Below are 21,640 nucleotides of genomic sequence, written 5' to 3'. Positions count from 1 at the left end.
AGACTATTGGATGATTCCTGCAACTGTGGTTGATGAAAGTGTGAGTTCTTCGATCACTTTGATGTGGTTCTTGATGTGATGATTGATAGAGTTTGATTGAATTGATAAGATTGATTATATTGATGAGATCGAGATCAAGTCTGGTTTCAGGAATGGCACCTCCTGTATAAGACAAAGATGATCAAAGCATCTGGTTTCAGGAATGATATATCTTGTATAAGACTTGATCAAAATGTCTGGTTCCAGGAAGGATTCATCATGTATAAGACATGATAGAAATGATCAGATGAGATGGATTGACAGAATTGATAAGATTGATTGGATAAAGAACTGACAGTTTGTTGATATCATGTTGCAGGAAGATTCAAATAAGCTAAAGTTGGCATATTTGGGGGAGTAGCATAAGATTCGCGTTGGCTTTTTCCATATTTAAAAAAAAAAATCCATTCGCCTCCCAAATTTATTTATGCAACATTAAAAATTTTGTTTTTTTTAAATTGTGTTATTTTTATTTTTAAAATTTCGCATTTTTTATTTTTTATTTTTTTTTGGAGATGGGAGCCGGTGGTGGAGGTGGAGTCCCGGCGGCGGTTGCCACCACTACCACCGGTGCCACGAGCCTCACCGTCGGCGTTGCAGGAGGCGTCGCGGGCGCCACTACTAACGCCGCTGGCACAGTGGGAGGCGCCGCGGGCGCCACCGCTAGCGCCGTCGGCACTACGGGAGGCACCGCGGGCACCACTGCAAGCACTGTCGATGCTGCGAGCGGCACCTTTGGCGCCACCGTAGGTGCCGAGGGTGCCATGGGTGGCGCCAACCGGGGGGGAGGGGGAAAAAAAATTTATTTTTATTTTTTCGATTTTTTTGGTTTTTTTTTATGATTTTTGAGTTTTGATTTTTTGATGAGTTGATTTTATTTTGATTTTTTATTGTTTTCACTCCGCGTCTTAGTGGTCCCACTGATATGGGACATTGATCCATTCATGTACACACCCTTTTGTGATGATATATTGATGATTCCTGTGATGTATATTTGTGATGTATCTCATATATTTTGTGATATCATTGTACCTTGGACATTGATCTTGTTTTGATGATATAATATGCAGTCGATCCTATTCGCTCTACATGACCTATGAGATGATGGATGCATTTTATTTGATATATGATTATGATGTGCAGTTACTTTCATGATGTATGCTTTAATTTCTATATGCTTATGAATTCTAGATGATGGATATATGATGATGCAGTATTTACATGATGTATGCGAATGCAAATATGTATAGTGATGCTTATAATTTCTATGTGATATTTGTGCGATTGCAATGCTTTCTATGTTTATGATATTTTTTATGATTTTCTCATGCATGCTAATATGAGATGGATGCAATGTAATGCAATGGTGTTATTTCATATGATTTGAGATTAGATGAATGCCATGCAATGATCTTACTAAATGAATGAATGATTTGATGCTTTATATGAATGATGCCTTGGTATGCAATGGTTACATGAGATGAACTAAATTATCATGCAGGATGAATGAATATTTTTGTTAGTGTCCAATGTACTCAATCACGTAATAAGAGAGATAACACCATGTTAGCTTTGGCCTTGGAAAAGATGAGAATTGTGATCCCATGTAGAAATAAAATGCAAGTCTATCTTAAAATGCGAATGCAAAACATGAAATGCAATGCGATGATCGGACCGGTCATGGAGTCATTGCTTTGTTTCATCATTGAGCCTCTAAAATGTGGGAAGTGAGTGCAAACATCAATGGTATAATTGAACCATGATGACCTGAGCACTACTTTCCTAGGTTTTGATATTGCAAGTTAGCACAAGCATCGAGGTATAATTGAACCAAGATGACCAGAGTGTTGCTTGCGTAAAACAGGCAGTATTAACCATTTCTATATGCAAGTCTGAAATGTCTTCGATGATACTCTGATGATCATTTCCATTACACAACTTTGCACATATTAATGATTAATTTACAGACAGTAGACAAGAAAAAATATCATGTTCCTTCCTCGTTCCTCTAGTCAAAGACATCCTGGAGTTACTCAAAAATCATGATAGCGAAAATCCAAATAAAATAGTTGAACCATTATTGCCAAAGTGTTAAAATCATGAGTCAAGATATATCATCCATTGATATGTGTTTTGTCATGTTTAGATTGATATGTGATAGTTAATGGTTGACAATGTGATCTTATGTTCAATGTTGGATGTATCTCAGTTTTTTGCTTGACAAGCGTTGTCTGACTATTGTTCTACCTGCTTTGATTAAGCTCAAAACGATTGTAACTTTTTGCCCCCGGCCAGGTTCAGGATTTTACCCCCAGCCTAGAAACAAGCCTTATTATGATATAGTCAATGATCCAAACCATGACGAGAAATCACCCAGGATGCCTGCATATGTACAAAAGGCTTTATGATATGAACAACACTGATGGAAAAGAATGCAAGTGGAAGAAAGTGTGAACCAATGGATGGCAGAGCTAGCCAACAGATAATGCCTATTTGCCAGGTTTTCACCATCTGTTTTTATTGCACTTTTTCTCATATTTGATTTTTTTTGTTTTTTTCTGCTTTTTCACTATTTTTGGAATTTTCAGACATAAAACTTCTTCAAATGCATGCTATTGATGGGTTCCTCGAGCTGATCTCCATCTTGTGTTGATAGCTAATATGCCGCTGACCCAAATATTATTGTGACCACAAATGGACCTAACCAGTTTGGTTCAAATTTTCCCTTCTTTTCTCGATCTGACTGATTTCGTGGATTTTTCTTTAGTACTAGATCAAGTCCCCATTGGTAGAAAGGCCAAGATGTTGCTAAAGCATGAAGTTCTTGTGTTGGTGCATGGATCAAGTTTCCATGGATCCGACATTGTTTGCATGTTCTGGCTTTCTAAAAAGAGTCCTGTTCCATAGTTGGCCAATAATAGCCCAAGCATATGAGTTTTTTCAAAAGGGTAAGACCACTTGAATGAGTGCCACAAATGCCGTTATGGACTTCATTTAAGGCCTTCTCAGATTCTTCTTGTTCGAGACATCTTAAGAGAGTATCGTCTAGACCTCATTTAAATAGGGTATCCACGACAAGAGTATAATGGGAGGATTGGAGAATAAAGTTTCTCTTTTGATTTTTCAATAAGTCAGGAGGTAAGATGTTATCTTTCAGGTATGTGTAAGTTTGGCCATAGCGGGAGGAATCATGTCCAATAATTTGATAGATGGTTTGGGAATCAGGACAATTAAAGGCGGGATGAAACAACTCTTCAACCAAGAATTCATAATGCTCTTGATTTTCCTATGTTTGTAATAGAGGAGCAAGTGTTGCCATGGCATCTGCTGCTTTGTTATCATTTCTTGGAATTTGTTCAAAAGTGATTTCAACAAAATATTTCTTGAAGTCATCCACCATCTTTTTGTAAGGCATGAGTTTGTCATCTTTTGTTTGATAGTCATCATTGATTTGATTGATGACAAGCTGAGAGTCTCCAAAGACCTGAAGTTGTGTAATGTTCCATTCCATAGCCATTTTGACACCTGTAACCAAAGCCTCATACTCTGCAGTGTTGTTAGTGCATGGGAAGCTTAATTTGTATGCTTTCGAAATTGTATGACCATGTGGTGTGATGAATAGTATGTTTTCTCTTGATCCATGATGTGTTTCATTATTGATGCTTGCTCCTAGATTGATGTTTGGGTGATGTATTATAAGATCTGGATCCAACCTTGGAATGTCTGCATATGACCATCTTTTGATTTGCCTCCTTTTGAAGAGTTCCAAGTATTTTTGCCTTTCTAATTCTGATAGAGAAGTTGCTAGATATAGATCAGTTGTGCCAATGATAACTGCATCTGTTGGTTTTATTAAAATAGATAGCTTCTCTTGATAAAATTTAGGTAAGGTGTCAAATCTCCCATCTTCTGGCGCCTCGAGGAGGTTTTCACTGTTAGATGTGTCCTTTGTTTTTACTTTTTCGCAGTCTAATGTTGCCAATAAATGGTTTTCAGCATTAGACCTGATATTGTTTTCTTGATTTTCAATTTTGCAACTAGGAGATTTGACATCCATTTGACTTGAAGATACGTTAGCGGAATCCCTAGTGAAAGTTGTTGCAGGTTTGATTTCATTAAGATATAAGGATATAGCGTGATCATTAGGAAAGGTATCAATGGTAGTATGTCCTTCATTTTCCCAGTCCATAGGTTCAGGATAGCTTAAGGATAAAGGATCTTCAGGTTGAATAATTTCAAAGATATTAGGGGTCATGATAGAGAGGTCAGAGTTTTCAGTATGTATTTCCATGTCTGGAACGGTACTCTCGTCAGAATGACCTCGCGCAAGAAAATCCTGATCATCCTCGGTTAAGTCCATGCCAGTCGAATGTGATTCTAATTCAAGTAGGCTAGTTCCTAACGTTTGTTCTGCATACATATGAGCTACATCGACTACTATATCTGCTTCTTCTTCCCTTTCAATTTGAAGTTTCTCTTGTTTGTTTTTCCTTGATAGCAAATGTTCTTCGTTCCCTTGATCTTTCAGCTGTATTTTTTCTTCCATGTTTGACAAAATTGATGCAAATGATTGTTCCTTGGATTGTGTTCTTGAAGATGCTACCTCTCTGTCATGTGAAACATTGAGCTCTTGAGCTGATTTCAAATTATCTGCAATGGAATTGAATCTGTTGATATTGTGATGTCCTTTCCATTGCAGGGAAACTTTAAGCACTGATGGCATGTTGATGTAATAGCTTGTATATCATGTATCCATGATTTTCCCAAGAGTATGTTATATGGTAATTCCATGTCTAGAACTTGGCATGGTGTATCTTTCTACAAAGGTCCTACTCTGATAGGTAACACCACAATTCCCTTGGAGAAATTCTCTTCTTCATTATGTACTTTGATGTTTATCTTTTTCTAGGGATCAACTGCATCTTCTGAATATCCTAGAGCACGAACAAGACCTAAAGAACAAATGTTTGAGCTAGCACTCCCATCTATAAGGAAATGTTTAATGAGTGTTCTATGAATGAGGACTTCAATTTGCAAGGGAGTGTTGTGAGGATGCTGCAATGAATCAATTCTTGGATATGAAGGAGATGAGCTTTGAATAGGATCTTTTGAAATAGGCTTGATGGCAATCATGGATATCACTTGGGGAACTTCATCTTTGGGTGTATTGTTTGGTGATGATGCTATGGAAGGTTCTTGCAAGCTTTTAAAAAGTGTAAGAATAGATGCCTTTGGAGGGTCAATTTTCTTATGGGGGGATGAGCCTTTGCTAGACATAGGTGCACGATTTTGATCTTTCTCAGCTAAATCCTTTAGGGATTTTTTTAAGAGTTGCATAAAACAACCACCTTTCTTTGAAGATGCATTTGAATCCTTGTGAGATTTTGACATAGTTGGATTTTTATTTTGAACTTGTTTGATTGTTCTGGTATGTTGGCTTGTTACTTGTATTTTGCTTTGATATGTCATGTTGATATGATTTTCAGCTATTTCGAATGTTTATGTTTCCATTTCTATAATCTTTCATCTCTGAGCCCTAGTTAGAATGAGCATGCACGTGTTTTGAATATTTTCACATATAAATCTTGCGTAATGTGTCACAATAAGTGAGCAATTGTTGGGGAAATGATCTTTTCAAGTATTTGTTTGTTGGCAAGTTTTTTGATCTTAGTTTTGGAGTGCAAATTTTGTGCTTTTTGATATGACCAAGTTCAATAAGAATGATGTATCCTATGATAAAGAATGAGGTTATTTTGATCAAGTGTTGTAGTTTTGTGATTAAAGGATGGTAGATCCTGATGAGAAACTATGTTTGAATGATTAGTTTATCAAAGAAATTGTGATATTGCACTTTAAGGTGTTTGATCTTTAAACTTGTTTAAGGTGAATACTTGAGAATTTTGGCGCATCTTGCTCTTGAATTTGTTTTGATAGAAGATAACCTGATTTAATGACCCAAGAAGATGACCTAGTCTCTATGTTTGACTGTTTGAGAAATGGGTTGCTTTTGTTTTTTGATTTCGGTGCAGTTTACTAGAAATGTTGACAAAATGACTAGAAACACTGCTATACAAACTAGGAACACTGACAAACTTACCAGAAACGCTGCTATACGGACTAGGAACACTGACAAATTTACCAAAAATGCTGACAAATGCACCAAAAATGCTACTGTACTGACTAGAAATGCTACTCTACACACCAAAAACACTGACAAATAGACCAGAAACACTGACAGACAGACCATAAATGTTGTTTAGTAATAGAATGACTCTAAAGCTCAAATAATGATGTGTAGACTTAGCAAATTAAGTATTTGAACTTAGGAGATTGCAATTTTGATCCAACTTTGTGATTTTTAGACTCAGACAATGGATATTAAGACCTAACAAGTACAAATTAGGAGATTTAATGTTGCAACATGAGCAATTTGATATGCAACTCATAAGACTTGTTGATTAGACCAAAGGAGCCAACATTTAGACCAAGAGAGCTACTATTTAGACCAAGAACTCTGCTATACTAACCAGAAATGCTGCTAAAGAGACCGGAAATGCTGGCATAAATACCAGAAACATTGGCAAACTTACTAGAAATGCTGGCAAATTTACCAGAAATGCTGCTAAACTGACCAGGAACTCGAATGTTTAGACCAGAAACTCTGATGTTCAAACCAGAAACTCTAAAGTGTTCAACCTTGGAGAGTTAATGTTAAACTCTAAAAAATTTGACATTCACGCCAAGAGAGTTGGTGTTTGGATTGGAAATGCGACTGTTTGGATTGTAGGTGTGACTGTTTGAACCATAGATGTGAGTGTTTGGACCGTAAGTGCGACTGTTTGGACTGAACGAGCTAATCTGCAGACGCGACTATTTGGACTGAAAGAGCTACTATTTGGACTGAAAAAGCTACTGTTTGGACTATAAATGTGACTATTTGGACCGTAGATGCAACTGTTTGGCCTATAGATGCGACTATTTGGATTGTAGATGCGTCTGTTTGGATTGAAAGAGCTAATCTGCTGCAAAACTTGTGAATTTGACAGTTTGAAGTTTAAGTTTTCAATGTTTGTTGTATTTCAATGGATGAGATCTTGACTTGACTTATAAACATAGAAATCAGATTGTATTTTTGTCCCAAAGGTTTTGAACAATTAAAAACACATCAATCAGTCTATCCTAAGGAGATTGGCTGAGAATGAAAACCTTTGCTTGCTGACTTAGGTACACACCCAATAACTAATCAGAATATGGCCGCTGAGCATCATGCAATGGATTCTCAACGTCGTATTATCTGACTCCAAACGCTAATGGGGGCACGATATGGCAAGTGTCTTGGGAGAGTTACTATCTCTCTTGCACAAAGATTATCACCCTTTCGGAGGTGAATTAGGTAGCTTCTATTTTTATAGTTCTTAGTCAAGAATTCCATTTGAAATTACCCCTTGAAGTCACGCAAGCATGATTGAGGCCTATAGCTCGACAAGGTACCAAAACAAGTTGTAGTCACATAAACATGATTGAGACTATGAGGCCCTACAAAATGCCCGATATGAGAGATCTCAAAGAGAAAACTCAAATAATCCCATCCTCTGAGACTTTAATCATCAGAGACCTATTTATTATAGTGAGTTGGAATGCTCAGGTCCAATTGTACTCACTTGGGTCGTTCTCACAGGGTGATTACTTTTTCCCACTGTGATAGGCCCACTAAAGATATGCACTATTGAAAGCAAAGGATGAGTATAGCTTTCTGATCACCTAAGAAAGGTGAGAGCATACTCGCCTATCATCAAGACACATAAGACATGTTTGTTCATTTCCATTGTAATTAGTCTATGTGCCTAATTTAACAAATATAAGTGCAAAGTCCTGCGGCTACAAACAAAGTTAGTAGTTTATATTGCATTCTTTGGCGGCGAAATAGTTTATGACTTTGGTCTTTCACAGGGAAATAAGTACCTGCAAAACCAACAATCTGCAAATTAGGTTCAGGAAAATGACAGTCTAGAAGCAGAAATGAGGATTGCAACATACAATATTTGCAAAATTGATAAAAAATAGAAAACGCCATCAAATTGACCAAGAACGCCATCATATATGCCAAGAATGTTGCTCTGCACACCAGAAACATTGTTCTGCAAACCAGTAATGTTGTTCTGCAAACCAAAAATGCTATCAAACATACTAAAAACGCTGGTAAATGTACCAAAAACGCCACCATACATACCAAAAATGCTAGAGTACAGACTGAAAGCGCTAAAGTACAGAAAAACATAAAAACAAAGTTGAGTAATCTCCCATAAACGTCATTTGAGGTGTCGGAACGCCACAAAAGAGGCCAAGAACGCGATTCGGGAGCCTAAGAGAGCTAATCTGCACTCCGAAAGAGCTAATCAACCTATCAATGAAATTTCCTCCAAGCAAACTTGTTAAATATCAAAGGGGCTAGGCCCCACGGTGGGCACCAATTAATGTGATGCTAAAAATGTTGTTAGTATAAGAGGCATACACATATAATGAGACAATAAAAACATAATTGAAAAGCTTAATTGAAAACTAGATTAAAAATGCAAACCATAAGCCTTCCTTAAAATGTCCCATTTTCCTCTATTCTTGAGGGCCTTGAAGGTGTTGGATTGATGGGCTCTCAGCAGAGCAATGACCTCCAAAGTGACAACTCAAGAGTTGAGTAGCTATTTGATCATGATTGACTATGGAGATGATATGAAATGCATGATTTAAAAAACTAGATTAACATGCTATGATAAATCCAAGGGCTAATTACTAGATAATTGAAATGCAAATTGCCTATAGTAATGATGCCTAAATTGATATAAGATGGGATCCTTATTGCTCCAAAATGGGGGATATTTATAGGAATTCCAAGGCCAAAGCTGAGGTGGCAGAAATCGACGGTCCAAATCTAATCTGAAGATATCAAGGGTCAAGATTGAGGAAGTTGGAGAAGAGGTTGGAGGAAGGGACACTTTGTCATCTCTGTGGTGACAAGTGTCAAGGAGCCTTGCTCATGAGAGGGCAAGTGTCCAAGGGAGGAGACATGTGGCAAAAGTGCCATGTGTCTCAAGGAGAGAATATCCAAACCATGGGAGGTTAGGATAAGGAGGTTAGGATGTGCAAGATTGGATAGGGTTAGTTAGACCCAATATTAGATTGAATGGGTTAAGTTAGGGGATGGTTAGGTTAGGTGGTTAAAGTTAGGAGCCATGTGCTCATTTGAATTTAGAAATTCAAATAATTGGAAAATGGTAATTAATCTCAACAAACTTGAGTTTGTTAATCTTAATTAGGGATTAGAAGAATTGATTAATATGGGGCGACATTAATTAACTTAGAATTAATTAATCAAAGGGGGATATGAAATGAACTATGTAAATAAATCATTTAGATTTATTTAATTAGTAGATGAATAGAGAAATTAATTAAATTGCTTGTGAATTCAATTAATTGGGAAGGGAAATTAATCAAATAACTGTGTATTTAATTAACTATCTTCAGACCATTTTTAGGTGTATACACTAATGTTTCTTGAAAAAATTTAATGTTTGGTTTTTATAACTAATAAACATGTGTTAAATTTGCAAATAAAAATCTTTCTTTTTTATTGTTCTTCTATGACAGTCAAAAATGGTCTCGGTTTTGGGAGAATAACTTTTTATTGAACTATTGGATCTCAACCAATTTTTGATATGTTGTTTAAAATCAAGTTTTATACAGGTTCATTGAAGGGATTTTCCTAAAGATTTTGGTTTTGAAAGTTATGATTGATAGAGTGCAAGACTGTCACTTTACTTATTCTTCTGTGATAGTCAAAAATGGTCTCTGTTCGGAGGGTATAAATTTTTATTAAACCATTGGATCTAAACAAAATTTTAATATGTTCTGTAAAGCGAAGTTTTCCATAGTTCCACTGAAGAGATTTTCCAAATTATTTCTAGTTCAAAAGTTATAAATGATAGAGTGCAGTACTATCAAAACTATCATAACTAGGATAGTCATAAAAATGGAAATTCTTGTTAGATTAGTTTAATTTACAGCTTGCATGATAGAATTTTCTTTTGATGATTTTTTTTTAATGTTATTTTGGCAACTAATTTTGTGCTTTTAATTTTTGCAAGACGCTTGTCAAAGAATCTATCAATCAAACATACACCTGCCAAATAATCAAGAAGAAAAAGACTACTGACATATTGGTTTTGCAGGTTGCCTAAGGAGAATCAACTAAACATTGTGTATTCATTTAGTATTTTCTTAGGCACTTAAATTGCTATCTAGTTAAAGAAAAAATCTATCTTTCGTGTTTTCAAAAAAATCTAAGAGGTAGGAGAGTATGCTCTTGTCTTTTATAGACAATCAGAAATCTAGACCCTCGAAGCTTTTTTCAAAGTTTTGAGATTTGTGTACCTTTAGCGGGCCTGTCACAGTGGGAAAAAGTAATCACCCTATGAGAATGACCCAAGTGAATATAGCTAGACCCGAGCATTCCAACTCACTATAATAAATAGGCCTCTAGTGATTAAAGTCACAAAGGATGGGATTATTTGAGTTCTCTCTTTGAGATCTCTCATATCAAGCATTTTGTAGGGTCTCACGGTCTCAATCACATTTACATGACTACATCTTGTTTTGGTACCTTGTTGGGCTATAGGCCTCAATCATGCTTACGTGACTTCAAGGGGTAATTTCAAATGGAATTCCTGACTAAGAACTATAAGATAGAAGCTACCTGATTCACCTTCGAAATGTTGATAATCTTTGTGCAAGAGAGATAGTAACTCTACCAAGACACTTGCCATATCATGCCCCCATTAGTGTTTGGAGTCGGCTAATACAGCGTTGAGAATCCATTGCATGAGACTCAGCAGTCATATTCTGATTAGCTATTGGGTGTGTACCTAAGTCAGCAAGCAAAGGTTTTCTTCTCTAAGCCAACTTCCATAGGGTTAGCGTGTTGTGATTGAATTATTATATATCTTGCATGTTTTTTATGTTTTCATCCCTAAAACTAAAACTGGAATACAAAAACTAGAGAAAACAACAAACAAAATCAGTGATAAACTCTGTCTGTGTCCAAACTGGTCTCTGTCAGTCATTGAAACATCAGTCCTTATCAAAAACTAGTAGTCATCAGTCATTGAAACTCTGTCTGTTAGAATCTCGTCTTTGTCCAAACCTCTATCATAAGAATTCTTGATCTTGTTAGTTAAAACAGTCAAAATTGCCCAAATCAGTCTACAACAATCATAAAACTGGTTATCATCCTCCGGAGCATAAACAACCTTGATAGTGTACCTCTACCATTGCGTTGCACGATTTTGTCAATCATCTCTAAGCTAGTTCAAACAAATATCTTATCAAACCTAAGTTAACTTAGATAACGTCTTACATAGGATAGATCATTCCCGAAACCAAACCAGATCTTAGTTACTTCTCTTAATCACTACGTTAAATGAATAACTAGCTACAATTTGATCTTGACTTCTGCAACACATCTAGCTCTCGGTCCTATCGGTTGTAAATGCCTATTCAAACCAGAAGCTCTTCTAAATTTTTTTGACAAAAGTAAGAATCCCATGGATACCTTAGCTCACATTCCCATGGCTACCTTGGCTCAAATGCTTCAAGATATCAAGGAAGAAATATATGACATGGAAATCCAACAAAATAAATCAATGACTCCATTCGAAAAACAAATATTATAGGAGTTGAGAAAATACAACACCACACGAACCCAAATAATCTCTGCAAGCTGAAAAACTTGTTACAAGGAGAAGCAATGAAGCAAATCACAGAAGGAAAGAATACACAGGAAAAATATACTCCAAAATGTATTGTCAATAATAATCCTTCTTCATACAATGAAAAGAAAGAACTCAACCTTTAATAGGTCAAGATACCCTAAAAGGGAAAACCTAGGTTTGCACATAATAATTAATTATATGCACCTAAAGTTAGCTTAAGTGTAAAAGAGATAAAGGGAACTTAAATAATTAAATAAATAATGTTTAATTAATCAAGTAAGTACACGAATACTCTAACACCCCCCCTTAAGATAGACTTAGGGAGAAGCTAAAACCTAGAACAGCTACTGAAAGCAATAAAGATTGGTCCTGGCAACAAGGCCTGATCAGGTACCCAAATACAATGAAATCTCTATGAACTGGAGAAATAGAGAAAACCACATGGGAACAAAACTCTACTCCAAAAAGAGATGGAAAATAATATCACTGAAGCATGAAGAACCTGCAAACTCTGTCGAAGAATAACTGCTGATCTGAAGAACATCCACTGAACTAGAACATGACCAGGTAGAAAAGACTGTAATCTGCATGAGTGCCCTCAAATGACACTACTTGAATCAGGAGGCAAACAAGGCAAAAACAACTAAAATCAAAGATACAGATGGCATGAGAAACCAAAGCCTGAAGAGCTGATCAATTGAACCATGGAATCATTAGAACCAACAGGATAAACCTCCCCATAATGCGGAAGTGGGAGAGGGACAAGAACACTAAAAAGGACAGCCAAAAAATACTGCATGACAAAGAACCAAGAACATCAAAGGTGCTGAGACACATCATCATGAGGTGAATGTCATGGAAGGAACACTCATCGGACAAAGGAAGATGGCAAACAACAGGCAAACATCAACCCCCTCATGGCACTTGATCAATAGTGCATGTACAACAAGACACAAGATATGCAAGATTCCAAGTAAACAATGCATGATGGCACTTTATCTCAGTGTGTTTGCATAAATACAAGCTACAATGATAAGAAGACTGAAAAAAGAAACATGAACCAAAATAGAGACACCCTACTCAAAGAAGAGATCCCAGAACCTGAAACAACCACGATATCCACCAGAGTGCTAAAAAGACAAAAAAATGAATAAAATATGCATGGAGCAGAATCTAGAAATAAAACTCAGATGGCTGGAAAGTACACAGCACATGCTTTCCAAAAATATAAAATTTTCAAAAAACGGAGGTCGGATGCTCATTCTATGGCTCCTAGAGTGCAAAAACTAGACCTCACTTTGACTGGAAAAACACATAGTCAAATGGAAAAATTGAAAAAAAATACCAACACCATGAGGTCCGTCTCGGAACCAACTTTTCGATGCCTATTCGTTTTCAAAAAAATGACTCTGTATGTCCAAGATAGGGCCAAAAAACCAAACCCCCCCCTAAAAAATGCCAAAAAAGAGGTCTGGTGGCTTGTTTGGGTGGAGGAGGCTAGGGAGCGGTGCTCCGGTGGCAGCCTGGTGGCGGGGCAGAGCCTCCTTGAGGGTTGGGCGGAGCGGAGCCAGGTGGCCGAGCGGTGAAGTGGGTTGGGTAGCGGAGGAGGTCGAGCTGGGTGGCGGAAGCTGGCGGTGGGAAGGTCGGGCCGAGCGGCGGCCGGGGAGCTGGGGGTCGTAGGGAGGCGGAGGCCGGGGGCTGCAAGCGGTGGCGGGAGGCCGAGCGGCGGCTGGGGAGCTGGGGGCCGCAGGCGGCGGGGGTTGCCAGAGAAAGCAGGGCTGGGGAGCCGGTGGTCGACAATGAGTCAGAGGCCAGGGCCGGGGCCGGAGGAAGGAGGCGTGGAGCCTGAGCTGACGGTGACAGCACCGTACAAAAGTCTGCAGGGCCTACAACAACATAGGGGCCCCACGGTACCCTGCGTACCGTGGGGACCCAAAAAAAAAAAAAAAAAATCTTAAAAAGAAACAAAACCTCCTCTTTTTTTTTGCTTTTTTAAGAGATTTTTTTTTTTTTTTAAAGCAAATTTCGGCCTGCATGCCATAAAAAGGCAAAAAAAAAAATTCAAATTTTTTTCTCAATCTGCATGCCAGGGTCGTACGGCCTAGATCTGAGAAAAAAAATTCACCCAGAGGCTCGGGAACCAAAATAGGTCAAATTTTATATGACCATAGGGGTTTTCAGGCCTTTTGAGCACGATGGTGAGGTCCGTTTAGGCCCAAAGTGCTTAGAAAAAAATCTCAAACCCTAGGTACATAAAAAATTCCTGAAACCCCAGATCTGCTTCCAAAGCAAAAATTCTCAAAACAAGAACATGTAGCTGTAGATCTGAAGCTCTGATACCATATAGGAGTTGAGAAAATATAACACCATAGGAGCCCAAATAATCTCTGCAAGCTGAAAAACCTGTTACAAGGAGAAGCAATGAAGCAAATCACAAAAGGAAAGAATACACAGGAAAAATATGCTCCAAAATGTATTGTCAATAATAATCCTTCTCCATACAATGAAAAGAAAGAACTCAACCTTTAATAGGTCAAGAAACCCTAAAAGGGAAAACCTAGGTTTGCACATAATAATTAATTATATGCACCTAAAGTTAGCTTAAGTGTAAAAGAGATAAAGGGAACTTAAATAATTAAACAAATAATGTTTAATTAATCAAGTAAATACCCGAATACTCTAACAAATATATGATATCAAGTGTGAGAAACTTCAAGGAATGCTAAAACGATTATGTGATTTGACAAGTGAATAGCAACAAATAATTGACAATCAAAGACCAAATCTCATACAAGATCACAAAATACCTTCACCAAGACAAAAAGACATCTATTCCCTAGATAGGCAGTTTACACCTTTGGGGCAATCTATTGAGTCAGCTTTGGAAGAGCTTCTTAAGAACAATCTTATCATATTGCCTAAAAAGACCACATGGAGATGTGCAGTTTTGACTAGTTATTGTGCATATCATAGGCATAACAAACATAAGACTTCAATGTGTATGGAATTAAAACATAAGATTCAAGATCTCCTTGATGATGGTGTCATTGAAATTAAAGATCCTAATGACTCACCTAAAGAAAAAGAAGGAACTACTTCTAAGCGTGATCAAAATCATGAACCTATGTCTAGCAAGGCTCCATATGTAGCCTCCATCCCTTCCATGATGTCTTCATCTCCTTCAAACAATGAAACTTCTAATGTTGACCTTCAAGGGCTATCTCCTATGGAAATCCAAGTTAATGCCAATATTGATACAAGTTCCTCTAAAGATTTAAAAATCCTAGATCCTATGCCATCATACACTTTAATTCCAAACGTACCCACTTCAGAGAGTCCCACTCAAAATGTTTCCCCATCATGCCAAAATATGGAGATCTTCCAAGAATCTCCTATGCCTATGCACAATCCTACCCCTTCCTTAGAAGTGACTCCATGTCAAGAGGAAAATCTAGAAAATGAAAAAATAAGTAGTGCCATAAATCAAGATCAAGACACAAAAACTCCTTAATCCCATCTAATGATTGAAAAGATCCTATTTCCCTAGAATCCCATGATGACCCCCTTATACCTTTCCATTTCTTCCAAGATGATCCCCTTCCATCTCAAGAACAAACCATCCTTCCAAATTCCATTCCTAATCCACTTCCTAAGTAATATCATGATGCCTCTTCCACCTTTTCAAACTATCCTATTCAAAATGAAGAGTCAAACATCCTTCCTACTCTATCCAATGGTCCTCTTCCATGTCAAGATCAAAGTCTTCATCTCCTTGTAATAATCCTCCATGTTTAGCTCAAGGATCCATCAGGCCTACAAATCCCTCTCGTGATCCTATCATTCCTTGCATTCCACCTCCGTCTCATAATGGAATCGCGCCTTCTTTCCAAAGCAAAGTGTATCCTACAAGTCAAAATATTTATAAAGGCAAAGGGGTGGATCTCCACAAGCAAGAACCCCTCCATGTTAAAGAAAATGTTAAAGGTCATGGCCTCAAGGACATTTCTCAAGATGTTGGTATCTCTCATAAATCCTACATTTCTCCAGCTAAATCTAAATATACACTTTCCCCATCATCGCTTCCATCCATTCCAGGTCCCTATATCCCTCCATCCCTTATGCAGGATTAACAAAGGTACACATCTTCGAGTACCTTTTATCCATCTAAAATACCTCCATATCATTCCTATCCATTCATACATTCTTTTCCTTCTCCAAGCAATTTGGATGCCAAGCATAAAAGTCATAAATCAAGTAATCCACATGTATTCAAGGATCAACATGTCCCATCTAATCGACATGTCAAAACAAAAAAAAATATGATCCAAAAAGAAAAAAGAAAAAAAAAAACACCACTAAGGCCCACAAAGAAAGAAGCAAAGTCAAAATTTATATGGGTTCCTAAGGAAATTGTACAAGCAATGCACTCTAAGGAACTACTAAAGCATGAAAAATCAAAAACCACATGGATCCCTAAATGGCTTCTTGAAACACAAAAGTCTAAAGAAAAATCAAAATTGGCATCCAAAATTGTTGTTCCTCCATCCATACCTTCCGAGTCTATTCCTCCATCACCCCCTTCATCCATTTTGGGTTCTTATGCCCCAAAATTTGTAACCTTTCCTCCATCCAAATCTCAAAATATGAGATTCACTTCTCTTCCATATGTCCACCATCCCTCAAGATGTGTGCCAATGTTGATCTTTCCAGCATTTCCATCTAGCCATACACAATTCTTCCAACATCCCATCCATTATCTAACACCTCTTTTTCACCCTTCCATCCCTCTTATCCAATCCTTGCCCTAGTTTAATTTCATTATCCTGCCAACATCTTTGAGCATAACTTCATAGCCATGGTCTATTGCAACTCATATTCTAAGGGTACCATCCAAAGTAGCGAGACATTGGGTTCCTTGTTCCATCCCCTATCATGCCTCCATTATCTTCCAAAAGAAAAAAAAATGATGAAAAAGTGAAAAAAAAAATTAGAAAAAAAAAAAAGTAAAGAGAAATAAATTTGTCCTTGTGTGAAAACCACTTCGTGTGGCGCCTTGGGCAAGTACCATGATGAAAACCTAGAAAATAGGTATCATGTGTAATCCATTATCCTTTTGCACTTTACATTGGGGGCAAGTTCCATCCATGTACATCCATCTATTATCCTTCATCCTCCATTATCCCTCATCTGCTCTATTTACATTCATATCCCTTTTCCACCTTTGATCTTGACAAGGTTAAGGATCTTTGCAAGCTTCATGTGTCCTATTTATTACACTTGATCCAGACCCTTTAGCTCCTATCCATTTCTTTCTTACATCCTTCATTACTACCTTTGATCTTGCTTATCATATCTGCCTCCTATCCAAATCTATCCCTTGATCTTGATCAACACTATGGACAAAATGCAAAAACATGCTTTCCACAAACCTCTTGACATGGCCACTGCTTTGGACCATATGGCTTCGTTACGCTATATCCTTGCTTCGCTGCACTATATCCTTGCTTTACATCGCTAAAACCCTTGCTTTACCTCGCTAAAACCCTTGCTTTACATCGCTAAAATCCTTGGTCTACATTGCTATATCTAGACCCTGTGCTTGGATTAATGTTGTTAGATAGTCCTTAAAAGTGCCCACCACCATTCGCTTATCCATTCATGTACTCAAAATCTCTTTTGCCTTGCTAGACACTAGGGGCAAACATTAAAAAATCATAAAAATCATAAAAAGTCCCGAAGAAATCCTAAACGTCATAAAATGTCCTGAAGAAATCCTAAAAATTAGAAAAAGTCCTGAAGAAATTCAAAAAAAAATAAAGAAAAGAAAAAAAGAAAAAAAGAAAAAAAAAAGGAAAAAAAGAGAGAAAATGCCTTGGTGAAAACCTGGTAAAACAGGCACCTTGGTAAAAAAAAATGAATCTCTTCCAAGCAGGTGAAAACTTGGCAAATAGGCACCTCTTGTACTCAAGCGCTCCATCTATCAACGCAACATTGGCATTCCTGCTTTCATGTATCTTTTCTTTCGCCTATACATATTTTAGTGACATCCTACTTGATTGGAACCCTCATGGCTTGAAACTGATCAATGTCCTAGTCTTAGGTAATCGACAAGAGCACATTATATGTCCTAAGAAGTATCAACCAAGTCAACTTTACGTCAGTGAAACCTGGTCATCCAATCCAAGTCAGTCATCTATCTCCTGACTACTGAAGAGTTTTTATCACTGAGTAAACAAGCAAAACAACAAAACTAAAAACAAATCACTAAACAGTTTGAGCCATGACTGAAAATTTTCTTTGTATGTTGTCTTTTATTAAATTTTGATTATTATCCCTCTGAGTAACTCGAGGAAGTCTATCTTGACTAAGAGGAGCAAGGATTGGGGGCATAATATTTTCTTTGTTTTATGCTTGTAGGAATGATTCTGATGATCTAAAAACATCTAACCAGTTGGGTGTTTGTGATAAGAGCCTTCACATCAAGGTGAAATTGCCACACATACCTCGACTCCACTTATTTGAATGCTACAGGGAGGTTCCCATCATTTCTTTGTCTATTTTGAGGGAATTTCTTTATGATGCAATTCAGGTCCCTGCGAAATCTATCCAAGGATATGAACAAAAAAAGGGTCATTATGGACAAGATAATTAATATTGCACATGAAAAGAAAGGAACTCTAATCTGCCTATTATAACTGTAAAACACTCAATGATGAAAATTAAGCTTTTCAAAATCCAGTGACTAGGTTTCGGTTGCATATCATTTTGCATTTCATTCTACATCTTGTGAATTTAGAGCGATTTCAGTATAGTAACAATGCTTTCTCTATCTTCTAAAAGAGAGTTGGAGCATCATCATTTCTTAGCTAAGCGGTCTCTTCTTCATCATTTCTCTGATCGAGTACTTATGTTTTGAGATGTTAGCTGCATACATGAGAATCTTCTATAGATCCATACATTTCATTTTATACTTATTTGCATTCATCTTATTGCATAGAAAAATAAAAAATTTGCATTACTCATTCTCCTCATTACACATTCATCTATTTGCATATGAAAAGAAACAAAAATAAACATCCTTATTTCATTTGCATTCATACATCCATATTAAAAAGATATGCAAACATAGAGAATATAGCATATAGAACAACATCTCATAATCAATCAACACAAGTACGATGAAATCAAATCACGAGCTTGTAAATCGGCTATCCTGAGTCCATTTTTAGGATCGAAATCGAAATCTGATGTCAATTCTCTAATCGAAATTTCACGACGTTAACCACTTAGCGCTTTCATCAACTGTTCATTCTCTCTTCTATTTGTGCTCAATTTCTCGTTAATCAATGCTAAATCTCAATTTAATTTCTACAAATCAACTTTGCACTCAATTTCAACGCAAAATTTTCAAAAATTCCTTTGAATCAATTTGTGCTCAAAATAACTTATCATCGCTCAAAATTGCCTATCATCATGTACCCTCGCTATCTTTCGATTTCACTCCTGAGGGGGCATACTCATGACCTTATGAGCTCACATCTTCAAATGTCAAGAAAATTTTCAAATCTTCATTGAAAGTCAAGCAAAACATCTTTGTCAACTAAAGAAAATCAATCAAATAAGACCTCATCGCTAGGGGCATCTTGACTTCATCACTTTATATCAAGTTGAGATTTCTCGATCATCTGAATCAAATCAATCTCTAGGGGCATATCAGTTTCATCGCTTCAAATCAAGCTGATATTGTCTTTATCTGAATCAATCTCTTAACGTTAATCAGTTTCATCGCTTTTCATCAAGCTAATTATTCGTTTAAACTCAATCAAGGGTTTAAAGAGTATCTTTGATCACACTCAATCTAAGCATGTGTTCAGTATTCGTTGCTTTGGATCAAGCTGGACAATCTATCTTCGCTCATCGTATCTTGATCAATCAAGTTCAAGATCGATTTTTTTATCATCACTCATTGTGTCTAGTTCAATCAAGTTCTAGATCAGTAAGATCTGCTTCTTGATCAGTCAAGTTCTAGATCAGTAAGATCCACTTCTTGATCAATCAAGTTCTAGATCAGTAAGATCCGCTTCTTGATCAATCAAGTTCAAGTTCGGTATCTTTTTTTTTTCTATCGTTCCTAAGTTCAATCAAGTTCGGGATTGATATCACTTTAATCAGACTTCATTTAGCTTCGTCACTTTGAAACAAGCTAAACACCTCACTTTTCATCTAGTTCATGATCAATCAAGTTCAGAACTAGTATCTCCTAGACATCAACTATTCTTTGAATCAACACGCTACTCGCACATTAATTCAAAGAGGGGAAAATGTAATACCCTAAAAATGGCCATCTAAACCATGGGCCCCTAATATCGACAACATCACCAAGGTCCTAACCAAAGGCAATTAAATAAATCTTGAGCACACATTTAATTCTTTAATCATCAATGTCACATGGCAAAATTAATCACTCAATATTAATTAAATATTTATTTAATTAATTAAATCATTCCAAGTAAATCATTTTAAACAATTATCTTATTTATTTTAATTAAATACCTTTTGCATATTTAATTAAATAAATAAATTTTCCATTAAATCATCAAAAAGAGGAATTAATTTGAAAAACAAATAAAAATTGTCATAAATCTTCAAAAAAGGAAACAAATCAAGAAAGAGGAATTGGAAATTATGAGCACAAATCTTCACAAAAGGAAATAAATCAAAAAATGAATTAAATGACAAAAAGAATTAAAAATTTGAGAAACGAAATCAATTGGAAATAATCTTGAAAAAAACAAATTAAAAATTGATAAATAATCTCAAAGAAAGCAATTAAAACAATTAAATATTAAAATTGAATGAAATAGAGAATAAATCAGTTTTTTTCTTGATTTTATCTTAATTTTAGTTCAATTTCCTTTAAAACTGAAAAAAGCATCCAATCACATCAATTCACCTGGATTGTGCTTCCTCTTGGAAAATCTTGACCGCTCATCATCATTTGATCTCAGCTGTTGGTTTCTTTCTGAATTTTCTATAAATTTAGGCTCTCATCTCTCATTCAAAAATCCTGGAGAATATATTGTTATTATACCATTTTTGCTCTAGGTTCATTGAGAATATTGCATACATATTTAGATCATTTATCTCATTTATTGCTTAAATCTTGTTAGTTTAATCTTGCACCCATCTAGCATTAGTATCATGCTCATATAGATTAAAATCCTTCGTCTTGGTGTTGTCTAGTCACTGGATTGCTTATACAAATCTGAGAGCAATCTTATACTCGCATCTTTTAGAAGGCAATGGGTCGGTTTGTTATGGTTTTTCATATTCATGCTTATATCTAACTAACCATGCATCTAATGACTTAATTGAAGTGTTGTGTATTCCAGATACAGATTCTTAGTCCACTTTTCACACACACAGTGTCTTATTTTTTTTATCATGCATTTCATTTCAAACAATGATCATGAAACCTTAATGGTCAAGTTTGTTACGTGTATATTAAGGATGTGTTCAAAATGCAGGTCTATTGATGAACTTTTTTTTTTGCAACACGGTTTTTGCATGCACATAGCAGGTACACTCGATATAATTCGAAGGGACGTATTTTTGCAACACGGCTTATTATCATGCATTTGATGAGCTTTACAATTTTTCTTATTATACAACACTATTTGACAATTTTTGATGATATAATTATCGCAAAACCTTTATGCTCATGCGTCTTTTTGATGATATACAACACTTGCATTATGATTTTTGCATCAACATAGTGGGTTCTCTTGATATAATTCGAAGGGATGTATTTTTATGGTATATAATCTCACCTTTTCATT

The 21,640-nt window shown here is 36.4% G+C and overlaps 1 protein-coding gene across 1 annotated transcript; it reads left to right on the top strand.

The window, feature by feature from the left end:
- The first annotated feature begins 554 nt into the window (after positions 1-554).
- Positions 555-13,650, top strand: LOC131875691 (uncharacterized). Its single transcript, XM_059220298.1, has 2 exons — positions 555-785; positions 13,402-13,650. Exons 1-2 carry the CDS (start codon positions 555-557, stop codon positions 13,648-13,650), a joined length of 480 nt encoding a protein of 159 aa, XP_059076281.1.
- The last annotated feature ends 7,990 nt before the right edge of the window (positions 13,651-21,640 follow it).

The sequence above is a fragment of the Cryptomeria japonica genome, chromosome 5 (assembly GCF_030272615.1).
Source record: "Cryptomeria japonica chromosome 5, Sugi_1.0, whole genome shotgun sequence".
Taxonomy (NCBI): domain Eukaryota; kingdom Viridiplantae; phylum Streptophyta; class Pinopsida; order Cupressales; family Cupressaceae; genus Cryptomeria; species Cryptomeria japonica.
The sequence above is the reverse complement of the archived record's forward strand: the minus strand, read 5'-3'. Positions and strand labels throughout refer to the sequence as shown.

Coding starts and splice junctions, on each gene's coding strand:
- LOC131875691 (XM_059220298.1), top strand. CDS start 555: ATGGGAGCCGGTGGTGGAGGTGGAGTCCCGGCGGCGGTTGCCACCACT. Junction 786..13,401: donor GCGGCACCTTTGGCGCCACC/GTAGGTGCCGAG, acceptor TGGGTTGGGTAG/CGGAGGAGGTCGAGCTGGGT.